Genomic DNA, 12,004 nt, shown 5'->3' with positions numbered 1-12,004 from the left:
ACTGGGACTCTGAGCTTGGCCAGGACATCTCAGGTATCTGCCAGTGCACCCGCAGCTCCCAGAGACTTGGAAAGGGCCCACCTGGCAGGTCTCTGCTTCTTGTCTGGCTCAAGAAGCCGCCTAATCCTTTACTTCCAGCGCTTCCAAAACCCATCTCTTACTTCACGGGCAAATGTGTGTCAGTATAAACATGTAGGTGTGTTTGCATGTCTCTTGCTTTCTCAGTCTGCATTCAAATACAGGCTTTTCATTTTCACAGTTACAAATTGCGTTTACGCACGGGTTTTATTTCTTTGGTGTCTCTGCAGCTTCTTCAGGAAGAGGAACTCAAGGTACAAAACTTTTGGAAAATATTAGCCTTTTAATGACTACAAATATTAAATACTATCCTTATAAAATATCTCAAATCAAAAGCTATAAACTCTTGGATAAATTCTGTTCCTCAGGCAGGCAGAATAAAACCAACGCCGCTGCCAGCACATCCACCGTTGCCTTCACGTCTCCCTCTCCACACCTCTGTGCCGCTGCTTGAGCACTCCAAGCCTTTGCTCAGCATTCAGCTCTTAAGATGTCAGTGAGGCTTTTTGCCACATGCTGAGGTTGGCTGGCAGCGCACTCCTGCAGCTCGGAGCCCATCAGCTGGTAGAGGGCCACTGCAAGCTTGGTCACCACAGCCTTGATGTTGCCACTCCGCACAGGCAGGACGCTTCTTCCCAAGAGGAACCAGAGAGTGGGCAGGCCGTAGAGCTTGGCAGCTTGGGGTCTCCGGGGATAAACCCATGTCACAAGCTCTGTCGAGCAAGAAAGAAAAGCTTCTTAACAACCTTAAAGCAAACAACAGTATTATACCCCACTTCAGAACAGACAAACCCCTGCCAAATACATTTTGGTATATGCCTTCTGCAGGAGGGACACGCTTTATCAGCTGTTCCACTATGACAAGGCATTCCCTCTAAATAGTCCCTCCAACACTTCTTGACTCAGAAGGGGAGAGCAACTGCAGCAGGTGATACCTGAGATGTGTGCTGTGACGTCGAGCAGAGCTTGGCCACTGAGCGACCGCACTCGTTGGGCCAGGGCTTGCAGCATCAGCGTGTTATCTGAAAGAGAAACAGTCATTTCTGCTCACTCTTCTGAGGTTCTAAGGCACCAAATATAAAGAGGGGGGAAGGGAGGGCAAGGGTAAGGGCACTTTCTACAATAAAATTCTTCCAGTTTCTGAGTCCTTTTCTTCTGGTTTTCCTCAAGCTTACTTTGAGGATTATGAAATTAAAAAAGAAAATTTCTCCTTTCACATTTGTCAATCCAAACCTGAGTGCTCTACAAGCAGCTGTGTTAAACATTGCACATCAGAGCCCTCACAATTGAAATCACATGTAAGCAGTGAAGAGCTTGAACCTCCTGGAGCTTTGCAGAAGCAACCTTCTCTCTCCTCAAAGGACAAGGGTGAGAAAGCTGACACGTCCCCATGTCCATAACTGTTGCCTGCATTGGTCTGCAAGAGTCCAGCCTCACCAGTTTGATCAGCCAAGCAAAGTTTTCCTTGCAGCATCAGAACTTTTTTCACAGACAGCACAAGCTATCAGCAGACTCGGGGTTGAGTTGGCTCCGAGGCAGAGGAGTCAGAGCTCAGCCTTACCTAGGTGAGCAATGCATGCTTCCAGCACCTTCGTGGCTGCAGCATAAATCCCCGACTGCTTTGAGTTCAGGTTCTCAGTGACCGCTAGCACCAGGGAGACCAGCACTGGGTGTAAGGCATCTCTGAGCATGGGTATCATCAAAGCCAGGACCTCTAGTGCCTGCTGGTTCACTTTTTTGTTGCAATCCCGAAGTCTCAGGCCAAACACATCAAAAATCTGTTCAGAAAACAAAGAAGATGAAAGCTGGATTCAAATGTCTTTCTTTCAAGAAGGGATGTAGAAACAAGTACCCAGCAAGATAACCGGGTAACTCAATCCTTCCTGTCAGGGCAGCACTTGCTAGCACAATGTCACTGCTTTCCCGGGGGGCTACTAAGGGCTGGGAAGGGCCTTAAGGGGGAAGGAGCAGTAGAGATCCCCTATGTACCTGGACAATGTTGTTGGAAAGGAGCTGGGGGCTGCTCTTGCAGTACTCTAGTAGGAGCCCCACTCCCTCCAGTCTTGATTCAAAATCCTTGTCTGACAGGAGCCTGTAAAGCTCCTGCAGCTGGTTGGTTTCTTCCGCAGTCTGAAGTGACCTGTGACACACAGCCCGACGGGGTAAGAGGCGTCTGTCAGAGCCACATCTCAAGCTGAAAAATAAAAGGAAGATGTGTAGGACAAGGCAACAACCTCTGTCCGGCCTCATCTCTACCAGAAAGAATGTCCTGAGGAAGAGGCTGGTAAAGCTTGTCGTGTGCTTTGTCAGATAGAATGGAAGTGCTCAGTACCCTCCATCAGAAGGCAGCTCGTCCTGAGGCATCGTTGAACTGCTCTTCCTAGGATTCTTGTGGACCTTGGCAGATGGAGCCTCACATTTACGACCTTCCACTCCCTATAGAAGAAAAACATGAAGCTATAGACTATCAAATTTTAAAGTACTTGCTTAGAACACAAGTAAAAACCAGGATCAAGGCTACCAAGACATGCTTAGGGAAACATGTCGTAGAGAGGGAGAGATGCCAGCGATTCAGGGATGTCTACTCTTTGTTTCAGAAACACAAGGCTGTAGGTGCTACCATAATGGGCAGCAGTAGAAAATCCTGAATTCATTACTCTTGAGCACAAATAGGAATAAAGGAATCTGGTAGGGGACAGGCCTTCTTAAAGGGAACAGTGGGAAAGTATTTGACTCTCTGGAGGTTGGCCCATTGTGTTACGTGTTGATTTGGTTCACACGCACTCTGTTCCTGCAGAGTAAGTGAAAAGGAAGGGTGGCGGGGGGCTGGGCGGATAGTGGTAGGGAAAATGGCAGCGGGCGAGATAGTTTCTTCTGGATGCTGAATTGATGAAGCTACATTAATGGGCAGCAGTAGAAAATCCTGAATTCATTAGTCTTGAGCACAAAGAGGAATTTGGTTCACACTCACTCTCCCTGTTCCTGCAGAGTAAGTCAAAAGGAATGGGGGTGAGGGTTGGGGAAAGTGGAGGCAGGGGAGAGAGTTTCTTCTGGATGCTGAATTGATGAAGCTTCCTCCAGCTCCACAGCACATGACAACACAGCAGGATTGTGATTGCCCTGTGCATCTTTTGTATATTTGCAATTTCTCCTTCCCTTTCCTGTTTGGGGCTGATCTTCAGAATCCACACACATCATTTCTAACCATACTAGTTCCTTCACTGTCTGCAGATAAACAGGCTGAGGTGCAACACTTCATTCCCAAGATCAAAACGATTCAGTGGAAGAAGAAATAAGATCGGGTATCTATAATCTCACATGAGTATTCTCACTTCTTGCAGAAAAGAGGCATTTCTCCTGCTAAGTACTTACTTTCTTCTTGATTGTTTCCATGACTTGTTTCAAATCATGTGAGGGGCCAGACTGGTTCAAATACTTGGCAAAATTTTGATGACTCATCAATACATTAAGCATCTGCCGTCCATAATACCTGACACAGGAAAGAGAAAAAGGAATGGCTGCTTTTGCATCTGAGCGTTCCTGTCTCTTCTCCCCTGGCAATAAGCCAGGAAAACGCGCCCATGAAATAAGCTGAGATCTTAAACTCGTCACGTGTAATGCCTATTACCTATTCAGCAAAGAGATACTTAGTTCCACTTACTGCCGCTGCCCAGGAAGCCACCCTTCTCTGGCTGAGGGAGAAACTGGGCTAAATCGCCTCACGCTTGCTATTTACGATTCTGTACTACATGTATGCAGAGGGGCAGCTAGCTGCTTGTGTGTTCTTAGCATCTAGTAATTTAAACTAAGAATCGAAATAGGGGGGATTGGGTTTGGCGCTATGAAATTGTAACTGATCAAGATCGCCACCTTGTGTCCTGATGAGAATCCTGAGCGAGCCTCACCACCGTGTTCACCAGCTCGTCGGTATTAATGTGTTTGCCTGAGAGGAGCTTCTTAGCCCCGATTGTTTCTATCGTCGTCAGGAGGTGTTCAGCCGCACACTTCCGCACCATGACATTGCGGTGCCTGCAAACAAGAGAACAAGCACTGGAACAGAGGGAAAGGGAAAGCCAGGAGCACAGGCTTTGCTCACAGCATGCTCCCTGTCCTAGCTGAGGAGGAGGCATGTGTTCTCGCTGCAGCTTTTGCCACCTGCACAAGATCCTGGCCTCAGATAAATACAAACGTTGGCATTTTACAAAGGAAGGGAAAGGGAGGAATTCCAGCTCCCTGGACTATGTGACAGCTCAGTTCCTTTCATTTCCCTCTGTCTGAGAGGCAATTCTGGGAAAGACAATTCATCCTGACCGGTCAGGGGGCTCCCAGGACACTGACAGAACTGCAGCAGGATTCAGGCTTATCCCACCTGTTTATCTCCACTCTGCTTTTGCAGGGGCAGGGAGCAGGGGCAGCTTCTGCAAGAAGCAGCAAGCTGCTACTGCAGGCCCAAGAGAGCAACCGCCAGCCGGGCGCAAGGCCGGACGTGCCGCTGAGCAAGGCTGAGCCCATGAGCAACGGCCACAGTGCCTCTGGGAATCACATTTAGGAGAAAAAAACCCCACAAGCAGCCGCTTTTTGCCCCTAGACAAGGGAGTGAGGAAATGTAACAAAGTCTGCAGGCACCACAGTCACCGCAGTGGGGTGGGGGGACAGAGGCCCATTGCAGGCGCCAGAGAGAAACCTGCAAATCTGCACAGCCGAGGACAAAAAATGGCGGGAAAAATCCCTGTGGGGCAGGAAGCTGCAGAATATCCAGCCACACAACCAGTTTGAGCTTTGGGAAGAGGTACGTTGCAATGTTTTGCCCTTTTCCAAAGCTGAGGAAAGGGTAGCGGTCGTTTTAGCCACGTTGTCCTTTCCAGAGGGTGGGGAGCCTGTTTGAAACAGGCCCGGCACAAAGATCTGATGGTCAGCACTTGCTTCAGCTATCCCTTGGGTGTCAGCCTGGGAAGCTGCCTGTAAAATGGCTTACCAGGTTAAGGCTAACCTGCAGCAGCACTTTGGAGAGAAAATGGAGCTGGAACGACAGTGGTGGTCAGGCTTCTCTCAGCAGGGGCCCCGCCTGTTGAGCAGGCTGTGCTGCACCTAGCAGGTTCTCCCCCACACGCTCTGTGTGCCAGCAATGAACCTCCTTATTTCTCATGTTAATGGGATAATGATGCTGGGTTTTAACTTGTGCCTCTGTGCTTAGCACTGCGAAAGATCAAAGGGTGCTCACTGCTGGAACTGCCACTGTCCCTCCTCCCTTTGTGAAAACAAAGGGAGTGAAGTTGACCAGAGAACCTAACCACCGGGTTCATGCATGGTGCAGGAGAAAGGACCCTTCCCGACCAGCATTCCCCTTCTGCCTCCCATCCCTTCCCCACACACACACAAAGGCAAACGATAGCATGAAGAGAAGAACTACTTACTGGATTCCACTCGCCATGAGAGCAGTCATGGCTCGTGCAGGAGTCACATTCTGCACCATGAGCCCCAAGGATCGACTGGCTCCTTTCTGGATGAAATCACTGGAGTCCCCCATCCTCTGGAGCAAGGCCTGACATATCATATCAACGTCATGGTCCATTTTCTTCTTCAAGGTCCTGAAGAGCTCTCCGAGTGTGCCAATTGCAAAGCGAGATACCTTGGACCGCAGGTTGTTCACCTGGGGAAGTCATGAAGGGAAATGTAAGAATCACCCGGTAAAGATACTCACTTCCCCCCAGGAAAAGGCCAAGGAAGCACAGTAAGAGCAAGCAGAAGAGACCACAGGCACAGAAACACACTTACTCTGACACAAACAACTTCACTTTTACAATACAATTTGAAGGAGACCGAACGCCTAAGCATAAAGTGTGCTGCTCAGCCCATAATGCTTACTGTTTGGATTTTAGGCCCTTTTATGAAGACAAGCAAATTCATTAAAGCAAGGGTTGGGTTTTAAGATCGAGGGACAAGATGCTAAATAGCTCAAAGAGGAGGCAGACAGATGCCCTCCGTGCCAGTCAGGATATCTATATGTACAGACAGATCCTACAGAACAAGTGACATATTGCCATTTTTAGGCCTCATTTTCTTAATAGCTACGAGGCAGACACTGAGTAGAGAAGTAAAGGAAGAAGCACGTGTCTACTCTACGCCCCATGGATGAGGCACAGGGGACACAGTTCAACACATTGTTCTTACCTCTTTGCTAACTGCCAAAGAAACATCACGAAGTCTGGGAAGAAGGACTTCGGAGTGGCGGATAGCCAGGCACCTGATGCTGAAGAGTCCTTTTGCCTTTTGCTCCCTGAAAAGCCATTTCAAGAAAGATTCATTTTTCTCCCCACCCAAGAACTGGGCAGTGAAATGCCCAGGCTGTCAGCTGGCATGTGATACATTCACTGTTTCGCTGGGACTGCAGGCCAGGACTGGGGACCCTTCCCCACTGCGGTCCGTGAGTGTTAACCCAGACTCCCACACTTGCAGCAGTTCTCTGCACCTCACAGGGCACCAAAAAGGAAGGGGGAAGAGAAAAGGGAGAGGGGCCAGACAAAGAGGCTGCACAAGGAGAAGGATTGTGGAAGGGGTTTCACCGTTATCTCAGTGTGAATGGAGCCCTAGTGACTCGATGCTGACCCAGAAATCAAAAGGACAACCAACATGCCTCTGGAATTCTCAGGACTCTACTCTTGTCTGTGTCTACCTTTTTTAAAAAAATTTTCTTCCCTCCTTCAGGGGAAATGACAGGCTGGGCATCTCTGCACCATGGCTTAGTGCATTTCTCAGAAAAAGCAACTCCCTGCAGGCGCTCACTTGCAGGAGGACATAGGGAAGCAAATCAAAAGCTTATACTGGGACTGCTTTGGAGTGGTTTCACTAGTTCCTTTTGGACATCTGAGCTGCCTGGCCTCGGAGGCACTAGAAAAAAGCTTCTCATTTACCTGCACACTGACAGGGAGAAAGAGCAAACAAGGTGTTTTCTTACCAGTCATCGCTGCTGAGCCATGTCAGGGCATTGAGCAGCTCCTGCTGTGGTTCAGCAAAGGGTCTGACTTCCCAGGCACTTCCCTCGTCTGCCTCCTCTTCCCAGTCCAGGAAGTCCAGAGCAGTGGCAGGCTGCGACATCCCTGTTAGGACAGGGTCAGGCATCAGCATCGCATACCCCGGGGCAAGGCATCCCACCTGAGGAGCAGCTCCCAGGGCACAGTGTGATGTGTCACCCTCTGAATCTGAGAGTGCCTCTGTTTCCATTTGCTTCAAATGTTCTAGAACGCAGGGAGCTGAGTGCACATACATTTTAGCGTGCTCTTGGGAAAGAAGTTGTTTCTGGAATGAGGCAGTTTGTGCTTCTTGTGCAAGGAGAGAGCTGGTGGTGGGGCTGCAGTGGAGTGGGCTCACCTGAGGAATTGTGCTGGAACTTGCCACGCTGGTGGGTGACAGGGATGCTGGGGAGTGGGCACCTGGTGACACCCTTCCTGGAGGCAGAAAGAGCTCTGCTCTTTGCACGCATCGCTCGTGCTGGGGTCACTGCAAACTGCCCCCTTGATAGGTGGTAGGTGAATGCCTGCAGAGACCAAAAAGGACCTTGTAAGTGGAGAGTGGTGGGCAGGGTGGCTGGGGGCTTAGAAAGGGCTTTTTTTAGTCTTTGCTTAGTTTTTAATCAGTTGGAAGCAGCAGTGCTGAGGTACTGACAGGCTGACTCCTGCTCTTACCTTTGAGGGCAGAGTGATTGCAAAGAATGTTTATCAATACAGTGAGAGGTGCTTTATTTTATATATATATATAACATTATATATATATATGTCATATTTTATATGTATATATATATATAATTCCTCCCAGATGGAGCTAGGTCACATCCCTTTGTCATCTCAAACAACTCCCAGTGCACACTAACATGAGAGAGTGACCCCAAAAATCGTTGAATCGTAGAACACTGTGGGTTGGGAGGAGCCTTTAAATGCCATCTAGTCCATCTTCAGCTACATCAGGTTGCTCTGTCTAACCTGACCTCCAACACCTCCAGTGCAGTTATGCTTTCCCTCAGAAAGCATTAGGAAAACTCGGTAGGGCTTTTCTTTCTTTTGCTTTCCAGTTTCAGCGGCTGCACAGGGACAGGATGCGTTTCAACCAACCAACCAAACTTCCACAGTGCCACCCATGGGTCAGGATTCCAATGGTCATTTCGGGACAGCCACTCCCTGTACCTACCACCAGGTTGAAGGGTCTTCTCTTCATTTCTCCTGCCTGATCTTGGCCTTAAGAAAATGAAGGATAAAAGAATATGTGAGGAGAGAGAAAGAGAAGCGGGGTACAGCATTCAAGGAGCTAACCTCTCTTAGCATGGCCATTCTGATGAAGGAGGGGATGCAACCCATAAAACCAACACTATACGAGGCGGATTAATTGCCTTTACACTTCCAGTTGTTGATTGCTCACCAAGCTCTAGCTGAAACACAGGAGTCATTTTTCACTTTGGGCCTTACCTATCCAATTCTGCTCTCTCTCCTTTTGCAGCCAAGCGCCTCACGCTGTTACATACATCCCCTCTGAAGCAGCAAGAGATGGGAAGGCAGTCTGGAGTCTGCACTGAGGGCGACTACCTTTATGCTGCTCCACAAGCCTCCCTTTGTCTGCCCACGCCTTAAACTGATGACAGTATCTTGTTCCACGTGGTAGTACCACTGCTGTCTCCCGAGAGTAATACTACAGCTCGCTGCTCTTTCACAAAGAAAAAGGGGTTTTGGAGTCCAGTGAGGACCTGCTTTTAAGGTACTCTTAAATCCTGCCTCCTCCTGCCCACCACCAGCCCTGATCTGAAGAGCGTTTGAGGCGGGTTTTGACATCGTGCTGGATCCACAGAGATACACAAAATGGTGCATGCAGAGAAGTTTCCCTAAAGATACTGGAGAGCTGACTGTGGACAATAAGTGCGAGGTGAACGGCTTCTTGGAGGATCAGGCGCTTGGACTTACCACATCTTCAGGGTCTCTTGGCAAGGCAGGTGCTGAGCCCTGTGGGGAGGGACTGCAGTGCTGCCAGGAGCCCCGTCAGATGGACCTGGTGACACAGGGATAGCGGAGAGCAAAGGCGGCAACTTCTCCCAAGGCCCACTTCTGGGTCTGACTTCCCAGGCACTTCCCTCGTCTGCCTCCTCTTCCCAGTCCAGGAAGTCCAGAGCAGTGGCAGGCTGCGACATCCCTGTTAGGACAGGGTCAGGCATCAGCATCGCATACCCCGGGGCAAGGCATCCCACCTGAGGAGCAGCTCCCAGGGCACAGTGTGATGTGTCACCCTCTGAATCTGAGAGTGCCTCTGTTTCCATTTGCTTCAAATGTTCTAGAACGCAGGGAGCTGAGTGCACATACATTTTAGCGTGCTCTTGGGAAAGAAGTTGGTTTTGGAATGAGGCAGTTTGTGCTTCTTGTGCAAGGAGAGAGCTGGTGGTGGGGCTGCAGTGGAGTGGGCTCACCTGAGGAATTGTGCTGGAACTTGCCACGCTGGTGGGTGACAGGGATGCTGGGGAGTGGGCACCTGGTGACACCCTTCCTGGAGGCAGAAAGAGAGCTCTGCTCTTTGCACGCATCGCTCGTGCTGGGGTCACTGCAAACTGCCCCCTTGATAGGTGGTAGGTGAATGCCTGCAGAGACCAAAAAGGACCTTGTAAGTGGAGAGTGGTGGGCAGGGTGGCTGGGGGCTTAGAAAGGGCTTTTTTTTTTTCCTTAGTTTTTAATCAGTTGGAAGCAGCAGTGCTGAGGTACTGACAGGCTGACTCCTGCTCTTAACTCTGAGGGCAGAGTGATTGCAAAGAATGTTTATCAATACAGTGAGAGGCGCTTTATTTTATATATATATATATATAATTATATATATATAATATAGTATTTATATATATAATTCCTCCCAGATTTAGCTGGGTCCAATCCCTTTGTCGTCCCAAACAACTCCCAGTGCACACTAACATGAGAGAGTGACCCCAAAAATCGTTGAATCGTAGAACACTGTGGGTTGGGAGGAGCCTTTAAATGCCATCTAGTCCATCTTCAGCTACATCAGGTTGCTCTGTCTAACCTGACCTCCAACACCTCCAGTGCAGTTATGCTTTCCCTCAGAAAGCATTAGGAAAACTCGGTAGGGCTTTTCTTTCTTTTGCTTTCCAGTTTCAGCAGCTGCACAGGGACAGGATGCGTTTCAACCAACCAACCAAACTTCCACAGTGCCACCCATGGGTCATTTTGGGACAGCCACTCCCTGTACCTACCACCAGGTTGAAGGGTCTTCTCTTCATTTCTCCTGCCTGATCTTGGCCTTAAGAAAATGAAGGATAAAAGAATATGTGAGGAGAGAGAAAGAGAAGCGGGGTACAGCATTCAAGGAGCTAACCTCTCTTAGCATGGCCATTCTGATGAAGGAGGGGATGCAACCCATAAAACCAACACTATACGAGGCGGATTAATTGCCTTTACACTTCCAGTTGTTGATTGCTCACCAAGCTCTAGCTGAAACACAGGAGTCATTTTTCACTTTGGGCCTTACCTATCCAATTCTGCTCTCTCTCCTTTTGCAGCCAAGCGCCTCACGCTGTTACATACATCCCCTCTGAAGCAGCAAGAGATGGGAAGGCAGTCTGGAGTCTGCACTGAGGGCGACTACCTTTATGCTGCTCCACAAGCCTCCCTTTGTCTGCCCACGCCTTAAACTGATGACAGTATCTTGTTCCACGTGGTAGTACCACTGCTGTCTCCCGAGAGTAATACTACAGCTCGCTGCTCTTTCACAAAGAAAAAGGGGTTTTGGAGTCCAGTGAGGACCTGCTTTTAAGGTACTCTTAAATCCTGCCTCCTCCTGCCCACCACCAGCCCTGATCTGAAGAGCGTTTGAGGCGGGTTTTGACATCGTGCTGGATCCACAGAGATACACAAAATGGTGCATGCAGAGAAGTTTCCCTAAAGATACTGGAGAGCTGACTGTGGAAAATAAGCGCGAGGTGAACGGCTTCTTGGAGGATCAGGCGCTTGGACTTACCACATCTTCAGGGTCTCTTGGCAAGGCAGGTGCTGAGCCCTGTGGAGAGGCACTGCAGTGCTGCCAGGAGCCCCGTCAGATGGACCTGGTGACACAGGGATAGCGGAGAGCAAAGGCGGCCACTTCTCCCAAGGCCCACTTCTGCAGCACAGCAGAGATGCCTGGAAAGACCAGAACACAGCGCTCAGCCTGAGCATTCAGCCTGCCCCCTTCGACTCCCACCTGGCATCTATCTGGCAGGCTCCTTACCCTACTGCTCTGTGTAAGGACCCTCTGCCTGATGAAATCACTTCAGGCTCCCCATGCCATTGCTAGGAAGGGGGGTGGAGGGAGCAGGGTGTGACGTGCACCCTTTCTTACTATCCCAACATCCCTTGTCACAGACAGAGAGCCAGATCAAGACCAGAATTGCCCCTTCCCATCACTCGCTCCTGGGCAGATCCATCGAAGAGAATGAAGGGGGGCCTCTGAAACCTAGAAACAGTACTAGAGAGAACTGTGCAGGGGGACGTGGCTCTAGAACTCAAGCAGCGCACTGTCCCGCTGAGCCCTTCCTTGGCTCACTCAGTGACTTCCCAGGGATTGCACCACAAGTGCTCCATCCCCAGCCCACGAACTCAGAGGCTCCATCACCCGGGTTGTGAATATGGACTGAGAAGAAGCTGCAGGTGAGGTCGAAGGGAAGAGCTGAGTTAGCTGACCTCGTGCCTTTACAATCAACCCATCTGATGAGCCGGGCACTCAAGATTCTTCAATCAGTCAAGGAAGCTCAGCTTGTTTGTATCCTTCATAAAGCCAACCTACTCTGACACAGAGCCAGCACATGAGGACCAGCCTCCAAGAACCATTTCTCTCTGAAATCAAGGTGCTTTTTACATTTGGCTGGGCCATCAGTGCATATTCCAGCCCTTCCCATCCTTACCTCCTTCTT

General features: G+C 49.7%; 1 protein-coding gene across 1 annotated transcript; it reads right to left on the bottom strand.

Annotated features, from left to right (window-relative positions):
* Window positions 1-549: 549 nt before the first annotated feature.
* On the bottom strand, window positions 550-7,173 carry LOC311189467 (TOG array regulator of axonemal microtubules protein 2-like; the record flags this gene model as incomplete). The annotated part of the gene is made up of 10 exons (XM_084261131.1): window positions 550-791; window positions 1,014-1,100; window positions 1,640-1,856; window positions 2,068-2,272; window positions 2,411-2,514; window positions 3,451-3,568; window positions 3,949-4,107; window positions 5,493-5,728; window positions 6,250-6,355; window positions 7,034-7,173. The coding sequence occupies 10 exons, from the start codon at window positions 7,171-7,173 to the stop codon at window positions 550-552; spliced, it is 1,614 nt and encodes a 537-aa protein (XP_084117257.1).
* Window positions 7,174-12,004: the final 4,831 nt, after the last annotated feature.

The sequence above is a fragment of the Gallinula chloropus genome (genome assembly GCF_964237585.1).
Source record: "Gallinula chloropus genome assembly, chromosome: 3".
In the NCBI taxonomy this organism is placed as follows: Eukaryota; Metazoa; Chordata; class Aves; order Gruiformes; family Rallidae; genus Gallinula; species Gallinula chloropus.
Note: the sequence above shows the minus strand (reverse complement) of the source record. Positions and strands in the feature narration are given on the sequence as shown.